The sequence below is a fragment of the Physcomitrium patens genome, chromosome 4, assembly GCF_059467195.1.
Source record: "Physcomitrium patens ecotype Gransden chromosome 4, ASM5946719v1, whole genome shotgun sequence".
NCBI classification, from domain to species: domain Eukaryota; kingdom Viridiplantae; phylum Streptophyta; class Bryopsida; order Funariales; family Funariaceae; genus Physcomitrium; species Physcomitrium patens.
In genome coordinates, this window is record NC_143413.1 from 18,172,927 (window position 1) to 18,186,040 (window position 13,114).

A 13,114-nucleotide genomic window follows, 5' to 3' on the forward strand; every position below is an offset into this window, starting at 1 on the left:
AGATCATAGAGAATTAAATGTACAAGAAGCTTGTAAGTTCTTTGAAAGATGTGGAATTAAACTATCACTGACTACTACTTATAATCCGGAAGGGAATGCAAAAAGCGAATGTGGTCACCCACCGATTGTGAAAGTATTAGTTAAAGCTTGTAATGGGAAAGTTAGAGAGTGGCCATGGCTTTTGTCATTTGCATTATGGACTGATCGAACAACACATAGTTCGGTGACAGGATATATGCCAGTAGAACTTATGACAGGTCGAAAATCAATTATGCCGATTGAAAAAAGGGTACAAACTTGGAGTATGCTACCATGGAAAGATGGATTGACAAGAGAAGAACTTCTCGCTATTAGGATTCGACAATTGGAGCAAAGAACGGAAGATGTCCAGATAGCATTGGAAAGGTTAAAAAGCGCAAGGTTACAAAACAAGGCGCGATTCGATAAGCAACATCGATTGAAACCAAAAGCAATCGAGGAAGGTGACTGGGTACTTGTTTATGACAATAGTCTGGATAATCAACATAGTACTTTGCGGAAATTTTCAAAACATTGGTTTGGACCATATGTTGTAACAACTGTTCATGATAATGCGACTTACTCATTACGGGAGTTAGATGGTACAAAATTGAAAATACCAATTGCAGGGAAGCGAGTAAAAATATTTAAACGAAGACACACAGAGATGAATATGGAAGACCTTAATGAAGGTACAGAGATTCGGCTTCAAGAAGATGAAAGTGATTTGGATAATGAAGGTGACGAAGACAAACTGGACAAATACGTAGGGGATATATTCTGAATCAAACAGCAATTGGGTAAATTGGTGCATACCGGAGGATGCACAAGTTCAGAGGGGGTGGATGTCGTGTTGTAACACGAGTATATAATGAAAATAAAAAGAAAGGGAAATTTTACTAATATTCAGTTACCTCGAATATTGGGAGCATCGACCAACTCCAGTACAAATACTGAGTGGTCAGGTTCAGTGACTCCGTTACAGTCAGCCGGGGCATACTGAAATGCTCCATTCGATTCCAATACCGGGAGTCAGCAGGAAGAGAAGGACCAATTCACACGACGGGTTCGAAGAGCCAATTGGATCCAATTTCGAGAATCCAATCCGGGTCCTCTTATCCAATATGAGACCTGAATTGGCCGGTCAACCCAATGCAGTCTAATTACGGGAAATTCAGGTCTTACTACGGGTCTTAGCCAATCTGACGCGAGGACCAATTTGACCCAATTACGGGAATACCCAGGTTACTACGGGCATCTTACCCAATATGGGACCTGAATTGGTCAGGCGACTCAATGTGGTCCCGATTACGGAGTTTCGATTCTGTTTCGGGCTATCATGTTCTCTGTGCCGTTTGAGGGAACATTGTTTACGGTAAATGGATCTCTTAAAGGTAAAAACGGAGGAGAAGGCCTTGATGACGTGAGCCAATTTCGGATCTAAGCTCTGACGGCGGGAGCCAATTCCGGATCTAAGATGGAAGATTGAAGAAATTCAGAGGATAAGGTTAGGGGAGAATATAGTTTTAGGGAAGGAGGTTTTTTTTTCGGAGAATCGGGGGGGAGCTAGTTTTCAAGCTTTTATAAGGTTATCAGTTCGGTTTTCATTGGAGGGTTTTGAAGATGAAGGGAATTAGAGAGAGGAGCTTCATGCTTCGGGTCGGGGAAGGAAAGACATAGAATTTGGATTTTTCTTCTTCGTAGAGTTTTGGGAAGACTGAGGCAATCGCTGCTGAAGTCAGTGTTGTAATGGTGAATCGGGATTTTTAAATGAAGTGGGTTTGAATACTCTTGACTGTTTTGTAAAATCGAGTTACGTCTGTGATTGAAGGATTAAAAGGGTGTCTATAGGATTGAGTATGCGGAGTGAATGAAATTTATTGGGTTAATCTAACAGGACAGTCAGTAGATACAAGATCGTAAGTACAAAGGGGTATTGAAGATTAACAGTTTGGGTTGTTCGGGGTTCTTTGTAACGTCTAAAGACCTACCGGTTGGGAAATAAAAAAACTTCGACAAGCAGTCAAAGAGCATCCGTATAGATTTACGGTACATTGTTGCAGTCGTTTATATTCCAACAGTCAAAAACTGATAGACTGCTTGACTATCGGCGAATCTCCATACTACCTTCTACAGCCAGACGCCCGGCGCGTTCTCGAGCAAGAAAGCACGTAATACGACAACGTAGCCATATAGCTTCTAAGTAGATATTATATATAGAGGCAAAAATGAAACCTTCTTCATTCTTGTCAACTTCTTTTTTGCTCCACTTTATATTTAAGAATTTTTAATTTTTTTTTCTTTTAGTAATAGCCATTCTAATTTTCTTTTAATATACATGTTTTCTTACTTCTATTTTTTCATACTTCTTTGATAAAAGTCTCACCTAGTTATTTGCTTTCATTGGATTCTTATCCTTGACACAATCATCCTTTGTTTTTTGAGATGTAATCTATAAAACTAATCTTCTAAATATAGCACAAATGATCATAATAGTTGAGTAATATTTAATATTATGATGTTTAATATTATTATAATTTTTAGTAATCCAATCATTTTATATTTATTATGATTAAAAAAATGTAATCTTCAAATAGATAATTAAGACTATTTTTAATTAAATAGAAAGTCATAAATCTAGTACAACAAAATCTTATTTATAGATATAAGTCCTTTCATGTATACAACAAAAGAAGAATTATCATTTTTTATTTATGCCACACTCATTTCTAATAATAAAAAGATTTTAAATGGAATTTGAAGTAAAAGTTAGGATTATTAAGAAGTATTTGAGAGAAAAAATATAAATATTCTTCCAAAATAGTGTTCTTATGATTGCTCAATTAATCTTCAAGAAAGAGCTCAACTACCATATTGATCAATCTATAGCTTATCATAAAATGAATTGACTCCACTCCATGAATATATTGATGAGAATTTAGCCAAAATCTTTATGCACTATCAAAATCTCTAGTATGAGCTTCTATCTTATTTGTAAAGAAAAAAGATTAATGACTTTGGATATATGTGGATTATCAAGGACTCTACAAGATTTTTATCTAGAATAGGTACCATCTACTTTTAATTTAAGGCTTCTTAAATCAAGCAAAAATTTATATCAAAATCCAAGTGGTCTATAAATAGATATATTCTAATAAAGACTAAATTCTATAAAAATATTTGAATCTAGAATTTTTTCACAAATTGCATGATATTAAAAAAATGATTTTTAAAATTTCTAATTCTAAAAATTAAATTTTAATGTATAATATTTTAATATGTTAATATATTAAAAAGAAGTGATTTAGTCCTAAATATAACAAGCTTGATGACAATCCAAAAATTGATAGGAAACAGATTTAGGAGTTCAAAGTTGATACATAACTCAATAAATATTGATATTAGAAGTAATTTTCTTCTTCGACATGTTAACTAATAATTCTGTGTATCATATAAGTCAAATGAACATATTATCTTTGTATAAAAGGTTGTTAAATCAAGTATCTTTCAAATTAAATGAAAGATGTCTTATCTAAAAGAAAGTACTTTATTTTTTTGCCACTAAACTAGTAGTAGAGCTATTTCTTTCAAATAACACACAACCAAGTTTGGTCAAGTGCATCATGAAATATTCACTAATAATCTAGGAATATGGTAGAAAGTCAAAGATTGATGTGCTAATAAGTCTACAGAAGAAATTAATACCACAAGCTCTTTTACTTGTTGATTTTGTTTTTAAAATCACTATAAAAATTTTCAAAAAACCTTCTACATGATTCACATCAAAAGTTAATAATAACTTATGATATGGTATATTAATTCCTTCTAGAATATTAACTTATGATGTGATATTTTAATTACTTTTAAAATATTAAATTTATTAAATTTTGCATTTGTAATACATAATAAGACAAATAAACTATTTTCTTCTACATCTTAATATTCTAGAAAGAATTAAAATACCACATCAAAACAAAAATCAACCTCAATTTATATAATTCAATTTAGTCATTGGATTTTGAATTGGGTTTTGGAAGGGCTTTATCATTTTGAAGAATTCTTTTGTAAAGTATTAGAAAATAGATGTAGAAGATGTCCAAAATAGAACTACAAAATGATAGAATGCAATAAGTGAAGATTTCTTCTTCCATAGTGTGCAGATCTTTAAAGGGATTTTGAATGCAATGAAGACCATTTGAGTGGAGAATTGTAGTTTGATGAAATTCTAGGTCAATGTCAATTAAAGAGAATTGAAGATCCCTCCATACAAAATAATTCTACTCACTATGAAACTTACACATACAATGACAAACAAAACCGAGTACAAAATGTGAACACTCATAGTTCATTGATCCTTCCAACTGACACATAAGTCAATTGATAGAATTACTTTTTTATTCTGTGTATTCATCCAATCCTCTATATGGATGAAAAATCTCATTATCATTTGAGGTAGGGTTTATGAAAAAAGTGTTGTAGAAGCACACAGACGTGCATACTCAATTTTGGTTGCTTCTTCTTGCTGAATTTCGAAATTTCAATGTACATTCCTTGTTGCAAGATTTGAGGGCATTTTTTGTTTGTTGTGTTGCTCTTGTTGTGTACTATCTATAGTGAAAGTTGATTTGTCAATTGTATCTCTATGCCTCGGTTGTGTGAATCATTGAAGCACCAAGCATTGGTGCAACTTAGGAGTGGTGTTTCTACAAGAAAAGTTGCAGACTCACTTAGAATGAGTCAGTCTTGAGTAGCTCATCTAAGGAGGGAGATTAGTGGTGAAATAGAAAAGCAAAGAGGAGGACGTCCAAAGGTTTTAGGAGAGCAAGAGAAGCGACTTGGTGTGCACCTTGTCACTGCTGGTTGTCTCAAAACGGCAAGTGCAGCTACAAAACAACTTCGAGAAAAAACAGGTAAACACTTCTCAGACATCACCTTGAGGCGTGGTTTGAGAGAAGCTGGTTTGGGTGCTTGTGTGCAACAAAAGAAGCCTCTACTTGCCAAAAGATATGTTCTTGCAAGGTTGAGTTTTGCTCATAAATACAAAAATTGGACCATTGATGATTGGAGACGGGTTATTTTCAGTGATGAGACAAAGATTAACCTAATCAACTCAGATGGTAGGTCTTGGTGTTGATTGAGAGAAGGAGAACGACCTGGACCTAAACATGTTAGTCAAACTGTCAAACATGGTGGTGGTTCAATTATGATTTGGAGTTGTATGACTGCTTTTGGGCCGGGTGCTTGGTATCAAATTGAAGGTAGAATGGAGCAACACTTGTACAAAAAAATTTTAGAAACCTACTTGCAAAGTACCACACAGAATTACAACTTAGATCCTACTAAGGTGGTTTTTCAACATGATAATAATCCCAAACATATGGCAAAAAGTATTCAGTTTTGGCTCTCTTCACAGCCATTTCAGCTCCTTCGATGGCCAGCTCAATCTCCAGATTTGAATCCAATGGAACATTTTTGGGCCCTTCTCAAACAGCGTTTAAGCCAAGTCACTCCAAGGCCAAGAGGTATTCAAGAATTGTGGGAGAATGTTTGTAGTATTTACCCTAGTTTTGATGCAAAAGATTGTGAGAAACTATACAAAAGTATGCCAAGAAGGATTTCAGCTGTTTTGGAAGCAAAAGGTTATTGGACTAAATATTGAAGTTTGAAGATTTTCTTTGAACAATATTGAGTACAAGACATAGTTGTTGATTTGACTTTGTAGAAGGATGTTTAGTTATCAATTTGATGTGCAACTTTGTACATGTGTACAAGACTGTGTGTATTATTCCATGTAACTTTCAGATTTATAAAGCAATCATTGAAATTTCTGTAATTGCTCTTGAAAGTTGGCACTTCAGATTTTGTACTCGGTTTTGTTTGTCACTATGTATCCAAACCTTATGAATTTTATTCCAAGTTTTAGACCCCATTCTCCATTTGAGATGAGTGACCAGAGCTGGTCTGGTACCCAATATATTGAGAAGGTTCTTCATGGAGTTTCTCAGCGACTTTGGTGTGTACAATATTGCACAGGAAAGAGAAGGTAGGTCAAAAGAAGGACGCTCTAGCACAGCCTGGACACGTAGGAGTATGCATTGACAATATATAATTTGCGATAACTTTTCCTTAAAGTCAGTCAAACCTTCACTGATCTTGGGAAATACTCCACCTGGGAGGTAACGTTTCAGAAGAAGCAATAACAGCAACTCCAGGGATGCGTGCTAAACCAAAAACGATGTGAATGCACATAAACAAAAGCAGATCCAAATTCGAACCTAAAGGATGACCCAATCGGGTGGCAGTTTCAAGAGCTGCGCTCCTTTTCAAAGATCCGTGATCAAGAGCTCGTAGGGCTCCGACAGCTTCTGAACGCTGAAGCTCTCGGAACGACAACCGCTGCCTTTACTGTGAATGCAAATTATCCATTTCGATGCTGGTTGGAAGATAAAAAAAGAAAAAGAAAAAAGAACTAGGACCAAAAAACAGAAAACTATCCTGGAACCACCTCCAAAACGAAGATAAATTAATCGTCGAAAATGGAAGTTCGGGATGCAGTGCCCAAGTCAACTACAACCAAGAAGCTGATGGCATGAATAAGGCAAACAGAACTCATTCACGAGATAACCACAAGCACAGACTGGCACCCTAACTGTTCTTCAATTGGCCCTACGGCTATGAGACCTTGTGAAAACAAGAGAAGAAAATACCAACTATGCCCTATAGCTCCTATTGCTTGAACTGTTAAGCTCAATGAAACTGCGTAAAACGTCAAAACTACCACCGGTCTCGGCGCTCTGGACGCTCTTCCACAAGTCGGCCACCACCAAGGGGTCTACCTCCTGAGCGACCTGGATGAGCATATGCACCAGCCCGGGGAGGGTCATAAACATCCTTGCGGGCAGCTAGGGCATCATGCGTGCGTCGAACTGGAGGTTCATAAGCCCGCGGTGGAGGAGCTTCAGAATCAACCTGGCGACCTCGCGGTGGTTGATAGCGTTTAGAGGGAGGACTGGAAGCCTCCCTTTCAACCTGCATATCTGTTTCGCGGGAAGTAGCCGATCCTTGCACATCAAAAAGAGGCCGGCGTTCCTCCATTGAAGGACGTACGTCTCGGCGATCATCCATGTTAGGACGCCTCATATCGTCACCACCCTCCAACCTCTTTCGAAGTGAAGGGAGTACAAACTTTCCAGGCTTTTCTTCAAGCCTGGCTCGCAAAGCCTCTTCTCTCTCACGCTTCTCCCTCTCTTCGGCAGCAGCCTCTCTCTCCCGTTGCTTTTGAGCAATTTCCTCCAACTTAGCGAGACGCTCAGCTTCTTCTCTGCGTTTGCGCTCTATTTCTGCAAAGAAGAAAATTGTTGCGTCAAATTGAATAATACACAATTATTGTCAAATGAAAAAAAGTCAGTCAAAACTAAAATATTAAAGGTGACCAAGTATTACTGACATTTCCGAACACCGGAACAAAGGAAAGCACACACCTTCTCTCTTTCTAGCTTCTTCTTCTTCCTGAATCCTAAGAAGTCGCTGCTCCTCTTGTCTCCTAAAGAATTCCTTCTTGCGTCTGATCTCACGTTCTTGAGATCTAATAGCACGCTCCTCCGCTAGTCTCTCTTCCCGCAAGCGCTGCAACCTCTCAAACTCTCCTTGACGACGGGCGACAACTTGTCGTTGGAAAACATCCTAGAGTACCACAAAAATTCAAATAGTCAGATAGACTCAAAGCAAGCCTAACAATCACTAACAGAGCTAAAATGAAATGTATCAGAGTAGAATACCTTGTCGTCTGCCATCCGCAACAACCGATGCTTCTCAACCACGTCTGTCTCGTGCTGATTCTTGCTCTGCTCAATGGCTTGCTGAAAGAACATTAACACAGAAGAGTTAGAGATGTGCAGGTCAGACTTAAAACCATGCAAAATATTAATCTGGTGGCCAAACTTCCAGTTCAGATGAACACACCTCCTGTTGTTGCTTGTAAAACCGCTCATCATCCTGAAGCCGGTTGCGGTAAGCCTCCTCAATCAATGGTCTCTCCTCCTCTCGCTTTGCACGTTCCAAATAATCCATCGTCTTCGCGAGCTTCTGGAGCTTCCGCTCCATCTCTTGTCGTTCTTTTATTTGCTCACTTAAAGCCTCTTCCAAAAGAAGCTGCTTTGTAATTTTGGTAACTTCCTGCGATCACCTCATCCGAAATTCTAGACTTAAGAACAGACTTTGCAGTGGCATATCATTAACCTCCTCAAGGACTACTACTGATGAACACAATTAAAATAAAGTATCAGAAGCAGAATATCATTAATGAATCAATGCAAAGAAAGGTTACTCCTTCTGACTTACTCCATCTGCAGCTGCTTTCTTGCCCTTCTTGCCCTTTCGTTTTTCAGCTTCGGCAAGCAAGGTTCTCGCTTCCTCCAGTTCTTTGTCTTCGATTTCCTTCCGAATTCTGGCTTCCTCTCGCCTGGCTGACTCTTTTGCGAGTCTCTTTGCCTCAGCTTCTTCTGTCAAACGTTGCTGCTTCAGCCTCTTTGACTCCTCTTCTCTTTCCTGTCGGATAGAAATGCATTCCAAAAAGATATATTGATATTTAATGCAACCAAAAAGTACTATAGAAGCGCAGTAAATCACGCTAAATGCGAATACGAATACTTATTCCTTTTTCTGCTGTTTCAGAACAATACACACCATTTCAAGCATTTGTCGTTCTTGCTCTTCTTTGCGACGCTCAATCAAAACCTTGCGAGCTAACAACTTTTTATGCTCCTTTTCCACAACCGCTAGAAGTTCCGGGTAAGGCAAAGTCTGCTTAGATGGTCTCTCAATAGACGGTGGAAAGATCATGCTGCAGGCCTTCTTCAACCTCTTGGCAAGAACAGTAAGATGGGTTTTCACTTTCTCAGATTCCAAATCCTGCAAGATTCATTACCACATTGTCACATAAGTGAGTTGTACTGCAGAGTGTCCCATTCGTACACAGTCAAATGTACGTGGAGTCGGCATTTCGTATACAATTGACCAGGCTACGCAACGTTCACCTGACTGCCGAAGTTGACAACTTCTTTCAGATGATCAACCTTCATTTGCACAAAGTTGTACTTCACAGCTTCAACAATTAACTTCTCAACCTTTGAGAAATCAAAAAAGGTAACCATTCGAGTAAGGTCTGCAATCTTAATAGTAGAATACACTTGAGAAACCTGCAGAACAAGTACAGAAGTCAATTGTTTGAAACATTCACTTAAGTATGCTATAAATATACTGTAGAAAATTAGAATGACAAGCAAGGTTCAAGACATTTACTGTAGTCTTTCAGTTGCCCATCATGCAAGATACATGAATGGCAAAACCGAGAAATTAGAGAGAGCTCTATGCAAGACTTTACTTGCTGAAGAACTCGAAGAGCAGTAAGCCTTTCAAGAGCTGGAACATACTGTTCCAATCGCACTTCTGGGACAGGTGACGCTGACGACAATTTGTCGCTTAGATTTGGGAGTTTTGATAGGAAAGGCTCAGCTCTTGCAGCAAGATCGAGCGGATGAAATTCATTCTCTAACAATGTGTACAAATCCTTAACCTCAGGTGAAACATATGTCATCACACCTTTTGCAACCTGAAGACATGGCACCAAATATGAGAACCCATAAAAGCAACTAAGGACTGAAAATGACAGCTAGCCCTTAGAAACAATCACCAAAAGTAAGAAAAGAGAATTTCGACTCTGACTATAATCTGTTAACTCTAAAAATTAGGAAGATGGAAAATCCTGTCGAACAAGGAAAAGAAAAAATCATGAAAAAGGAATAAAGACAATTTAAAATATGTTTACAAGAGCTTATTCTTAGAGAAGTCACACATTAAATGCGAACTTACAAGTTCAGAAAGCAGAGCTGCCCTGGATAACTGCAACAAAAGTTTGAAGCCCCACCACAACAAAGGTAAGCAACAGGCCAGGTAAGATAAGAGAACAACTAACAACTCCATAAAAATTGAGAAAAGCTACAAAATGAAGAAGGAATATGAACACTGACATAAAATCTAGTCCAGACTGAAGAGCCAGAAATTCCAGAGAACCCTGCTTTGGGAAGTCCCCGTCACTCTCGACAATAGCTAGAATGACCAAGAGAAATCGAGGAGATCAAAATATTAACCTCAATGAAGTTCATTGAACCTCTTACCACTTCCCGAGAGTCCTTTTTTACATCAATGTTAAAACCCAGAATGTTGGCCATCCGAATATTTCTGTCCTTCTCCATCTCCAGTTCAAAATGGTGAGCACCATACTTGCGATCGTAGGGGGCGACAGCTAGAGTTGCCAATACTACGGACGAAGCCATGAGTTGCAAGTCCTTTGCTGTAAGATTCTTGTTGTAACTCTTCTGAAGATTATACAGCTTGTACCAGGCGTAAGCATGGTACAGGTGGCTGTCAGACACCCAATAGATTTGAGTCAATTTGGCATAGTAGACGGCCATCATTTGCGGTTTTGGTGTTCTTTTCACCATGAACATCAGTCCATGAATATCCTCTATGGAGCGGAATGCTTCCTGTACAATAACAACAGAGCAAAGTCAGATGCTCAATCCGGGTCAGTGTCATGAAATAAAACCATGATTGAGCACAAATACATCGAAAACTTGTGCGAATAGAATTTCCATCTAACAATCAATACTAGAAAAAAATAGCACAACAAAATAGAAACCTCAAAAACAAAAAGTCAAAATACTGCCTGGACAATCACAGCCAACAGATACCCCTCGCACCAGAGCAGGCAACACAATTAAGTCTCCACGAAAAAACGCACCTGCCATAGCTCTAATTCTGTGGCAACCTTGAGCTGCTCAAACCTAGTCTCTAAGTACAACTGCAGACTTTCAGGTTGAGTAAGATCAGGCCTATCACGCTGGTCCCTATACTTGTTCAGATTGATTAAGTGATTTCGTAGAATTTCACAAAGGCGTCGAAACTCCGTGGTACGCTTGTATTGTAAACAAAACTGAAAGGCCCGATGAGCTGTCATCTGAAGTGTAAAAACTCATGAGTTAAAATTAATTTTTCATAATCGTCTAAAACAAACGAGGAAAAAAATGCCTTGACTGTCACCGACGCAACACAAAAAATAAAAATAAAAACTAATGAATAACAAGTTTTTATGGAAATTCAGCTGAATTTTTATCACAATGAGATCCACCAATAATCCAACACGCCACGAGAAGAAAAAGAAATTGGAGAAGAAGAGGGAGAAACAAAAAAAAAACAAAAAAAAACTTTACTTACAGAGTACAAGGACTCCAGCTTGGAGTTGTTTCGTAAGATTTCTAGAACTGTTCTGTAGGTTTCCCATAAAAACTGGAACCAAGGAGTCACGGTTTCACGATCAGAGCGCTCTTTACCCCGCTCACCGCTGACATAACTCAACATCAAATCCTCTGGCCTCTTTTCAGCCTCCAAATCCTCTATATCCAAAGTCACCTCAGCAGCTGCTGCTTGGACTTGTGCAGCCTCGGCACGCTCACTAGAAAGTTGAAGAAAGTATTTGATAACCTCTTCTAGAGAACTGACATTGACTTGCTGACAAACTATCCGATACTGGATAAGTCCATCTTTAGCAAATCTACCCTTCTTCATATCTACACATAGCTCGACGTACTTGAACATAATCTTTTCCAGCGTTTTCTGCCATGCCCGGTACCTCTTTGACGTAATAAGGTCGTGAAGAGCTTGCAGTGCAGCCTGCTTTTGACCAACATTCATTAACTCTGCCATGAGCCAAAACTAGTCAGTCAAGTGAGGTGCGTAACATAGGTAAATTGTAAAATCTTTTCGGGACTACAAAATCTTGTTGTATACTCCATAAATCTGGAGTGGAATCTGGCAATCTATCAAGAATTGCAAATACTGATCCAACAACGAAATTCGTACACACCAAGTTTCAAAATAACCTATCATCATGCGACCTAGTAGTTGGCTGCTCCGACAGTTAGACATTGCTATACAATGCAACGCTCATCGAACTAATTCAGAATTTCTTAATGCTTTGAGATATAATTGCACAGCGAAATTAGTAATCCGACATACATGAAAGAAACTGCAAGAGCGGCCTCACCCGAGGATGAAGCGCCCCGTCAGAATCGATAATCCTCACCCACTCATGCTCACTCTTGGAATGCAACCAACACAATCACAGCGAATTGAACGAGTATATTCAATCAGCAGAAAATGGAAGGGTGGAGCACAAATCGTCACGTATGAGCTCGATTCACGGCATATACTACCCCTTGTGGCAGTACCGAATTGATCATAACCCCACAGTAGAGAGTAGAAATCAAATCATAAATCTTTAAAGAAATAATTATATATATATATATATATATATATATCATACCTTCCGCTCGTTTAAGGGCATTTTCGGGTTTGGCAAAGGTCGCCATGATGGCGAAATGTGAGACGCCACCAAAGTGATCCAACGAGAGAAGCCCGAACAACGCAGAACTCCCCAAATGGAGAGGGCGAGGGAGGAGTGAACCTGCGACACACGACCCCCAAAGACGAGAGGGGTGAGTGGAGGGGGAAAGGGAAGGAAAGAAAAGGGCAGAGAATGCACGTCAAGCAAACCCTAATGCCAGGCTCTCTCCATTGCTCCATCTCTCCCCCACTCCCTCCCTCTCTCCCCTTCTGCCCCCCTTCGCCCGGCCCTCCCGCTCCATGGATCTTCCCCCCCTCACGGTCCAGATTTCGCATCACGACATACAAACCGTTTTGCGACCTGGTGAGCTGCTCCCTCCAGCAGACCAAATTCTAGCGAATTCCCTGCTTGTGAATTGCTCTATCTCGTCTAATGATTTCAACTGCTCATTCACTCAATCCATTCTCAGCCTACCTTGGATCCTTCCGTAACATCAGTCCTACAACCTTACGCATAAGTTCTCCTTGCACGTATACTAATACTCCTAATATATGTAATTTAAAATTATTCAAATGCATAATAAGCGACATTATGCTTTGAAAACATAGTTGCACATAATTAAAAAAAGTTTTTCTTTTTTTGTTTTCTTTTTTTTTTTTTTTTTTTTTTTTGTAGACGTGTAGACTGAAAATT

The 13,114-nt window shown here is 38.8% G+C and overlaps 1 protein-coding gene across 2 annotated transcripts; it reads right to left on the minus strand.

The window, feature by feature from the left end:
* Nucleotides 1-6,509: 6,509 nt before the first annotated feature.
* Nucleotides 6,510-12,820, minus strand: LOC112281619 (eukaryotic translation initiation factor 3 subunit A). 2 transcript variants are annotated; one of them, XM_073533607.2, is made up of 14 exons: nt 12,401-12,542; nt 12,122-12,175; nt 11,293-11,774; nt 10,820-11,035; nt 10,194-10,562; nt 9,889-9,918; nt 9,401-9,628; nt 9,054-9,215; nt 8,704-8,928; nt 8,359-8,565; nt 7,981-8,193; nt 7,797-7,877; nt 7,500-7,701; nt 6,510-7,358 (listed from the first exon to the last, which is right to left on the minus strand). In XM_073533607.2, exons 3-14 carry the CDS (start codon nt 11,767-11,769, stop codon nt 6,793-6,795), a joined length of 2,976 nt encoding a protein of 991 aa, XP_073389708.1. In that variant the 5' UTR covers nt 11,770-11,774; nt 12,122-12,175; nt 12,401-12,542; the 3' UTR covers nt 6,510-6,792. The 2 variants fall into 2 exon arrangements, with proteins under 2 accessions (XP_073389708.1, XP_024374059.1); XM_024518291.3 differs by lacking the exon at nt 12,122-12,175 and having other exon boundaries at nt 12,401-12,820.
* Between the last annotated feature and the right edge of the window lie 294 nt (nt 12,821-13,114).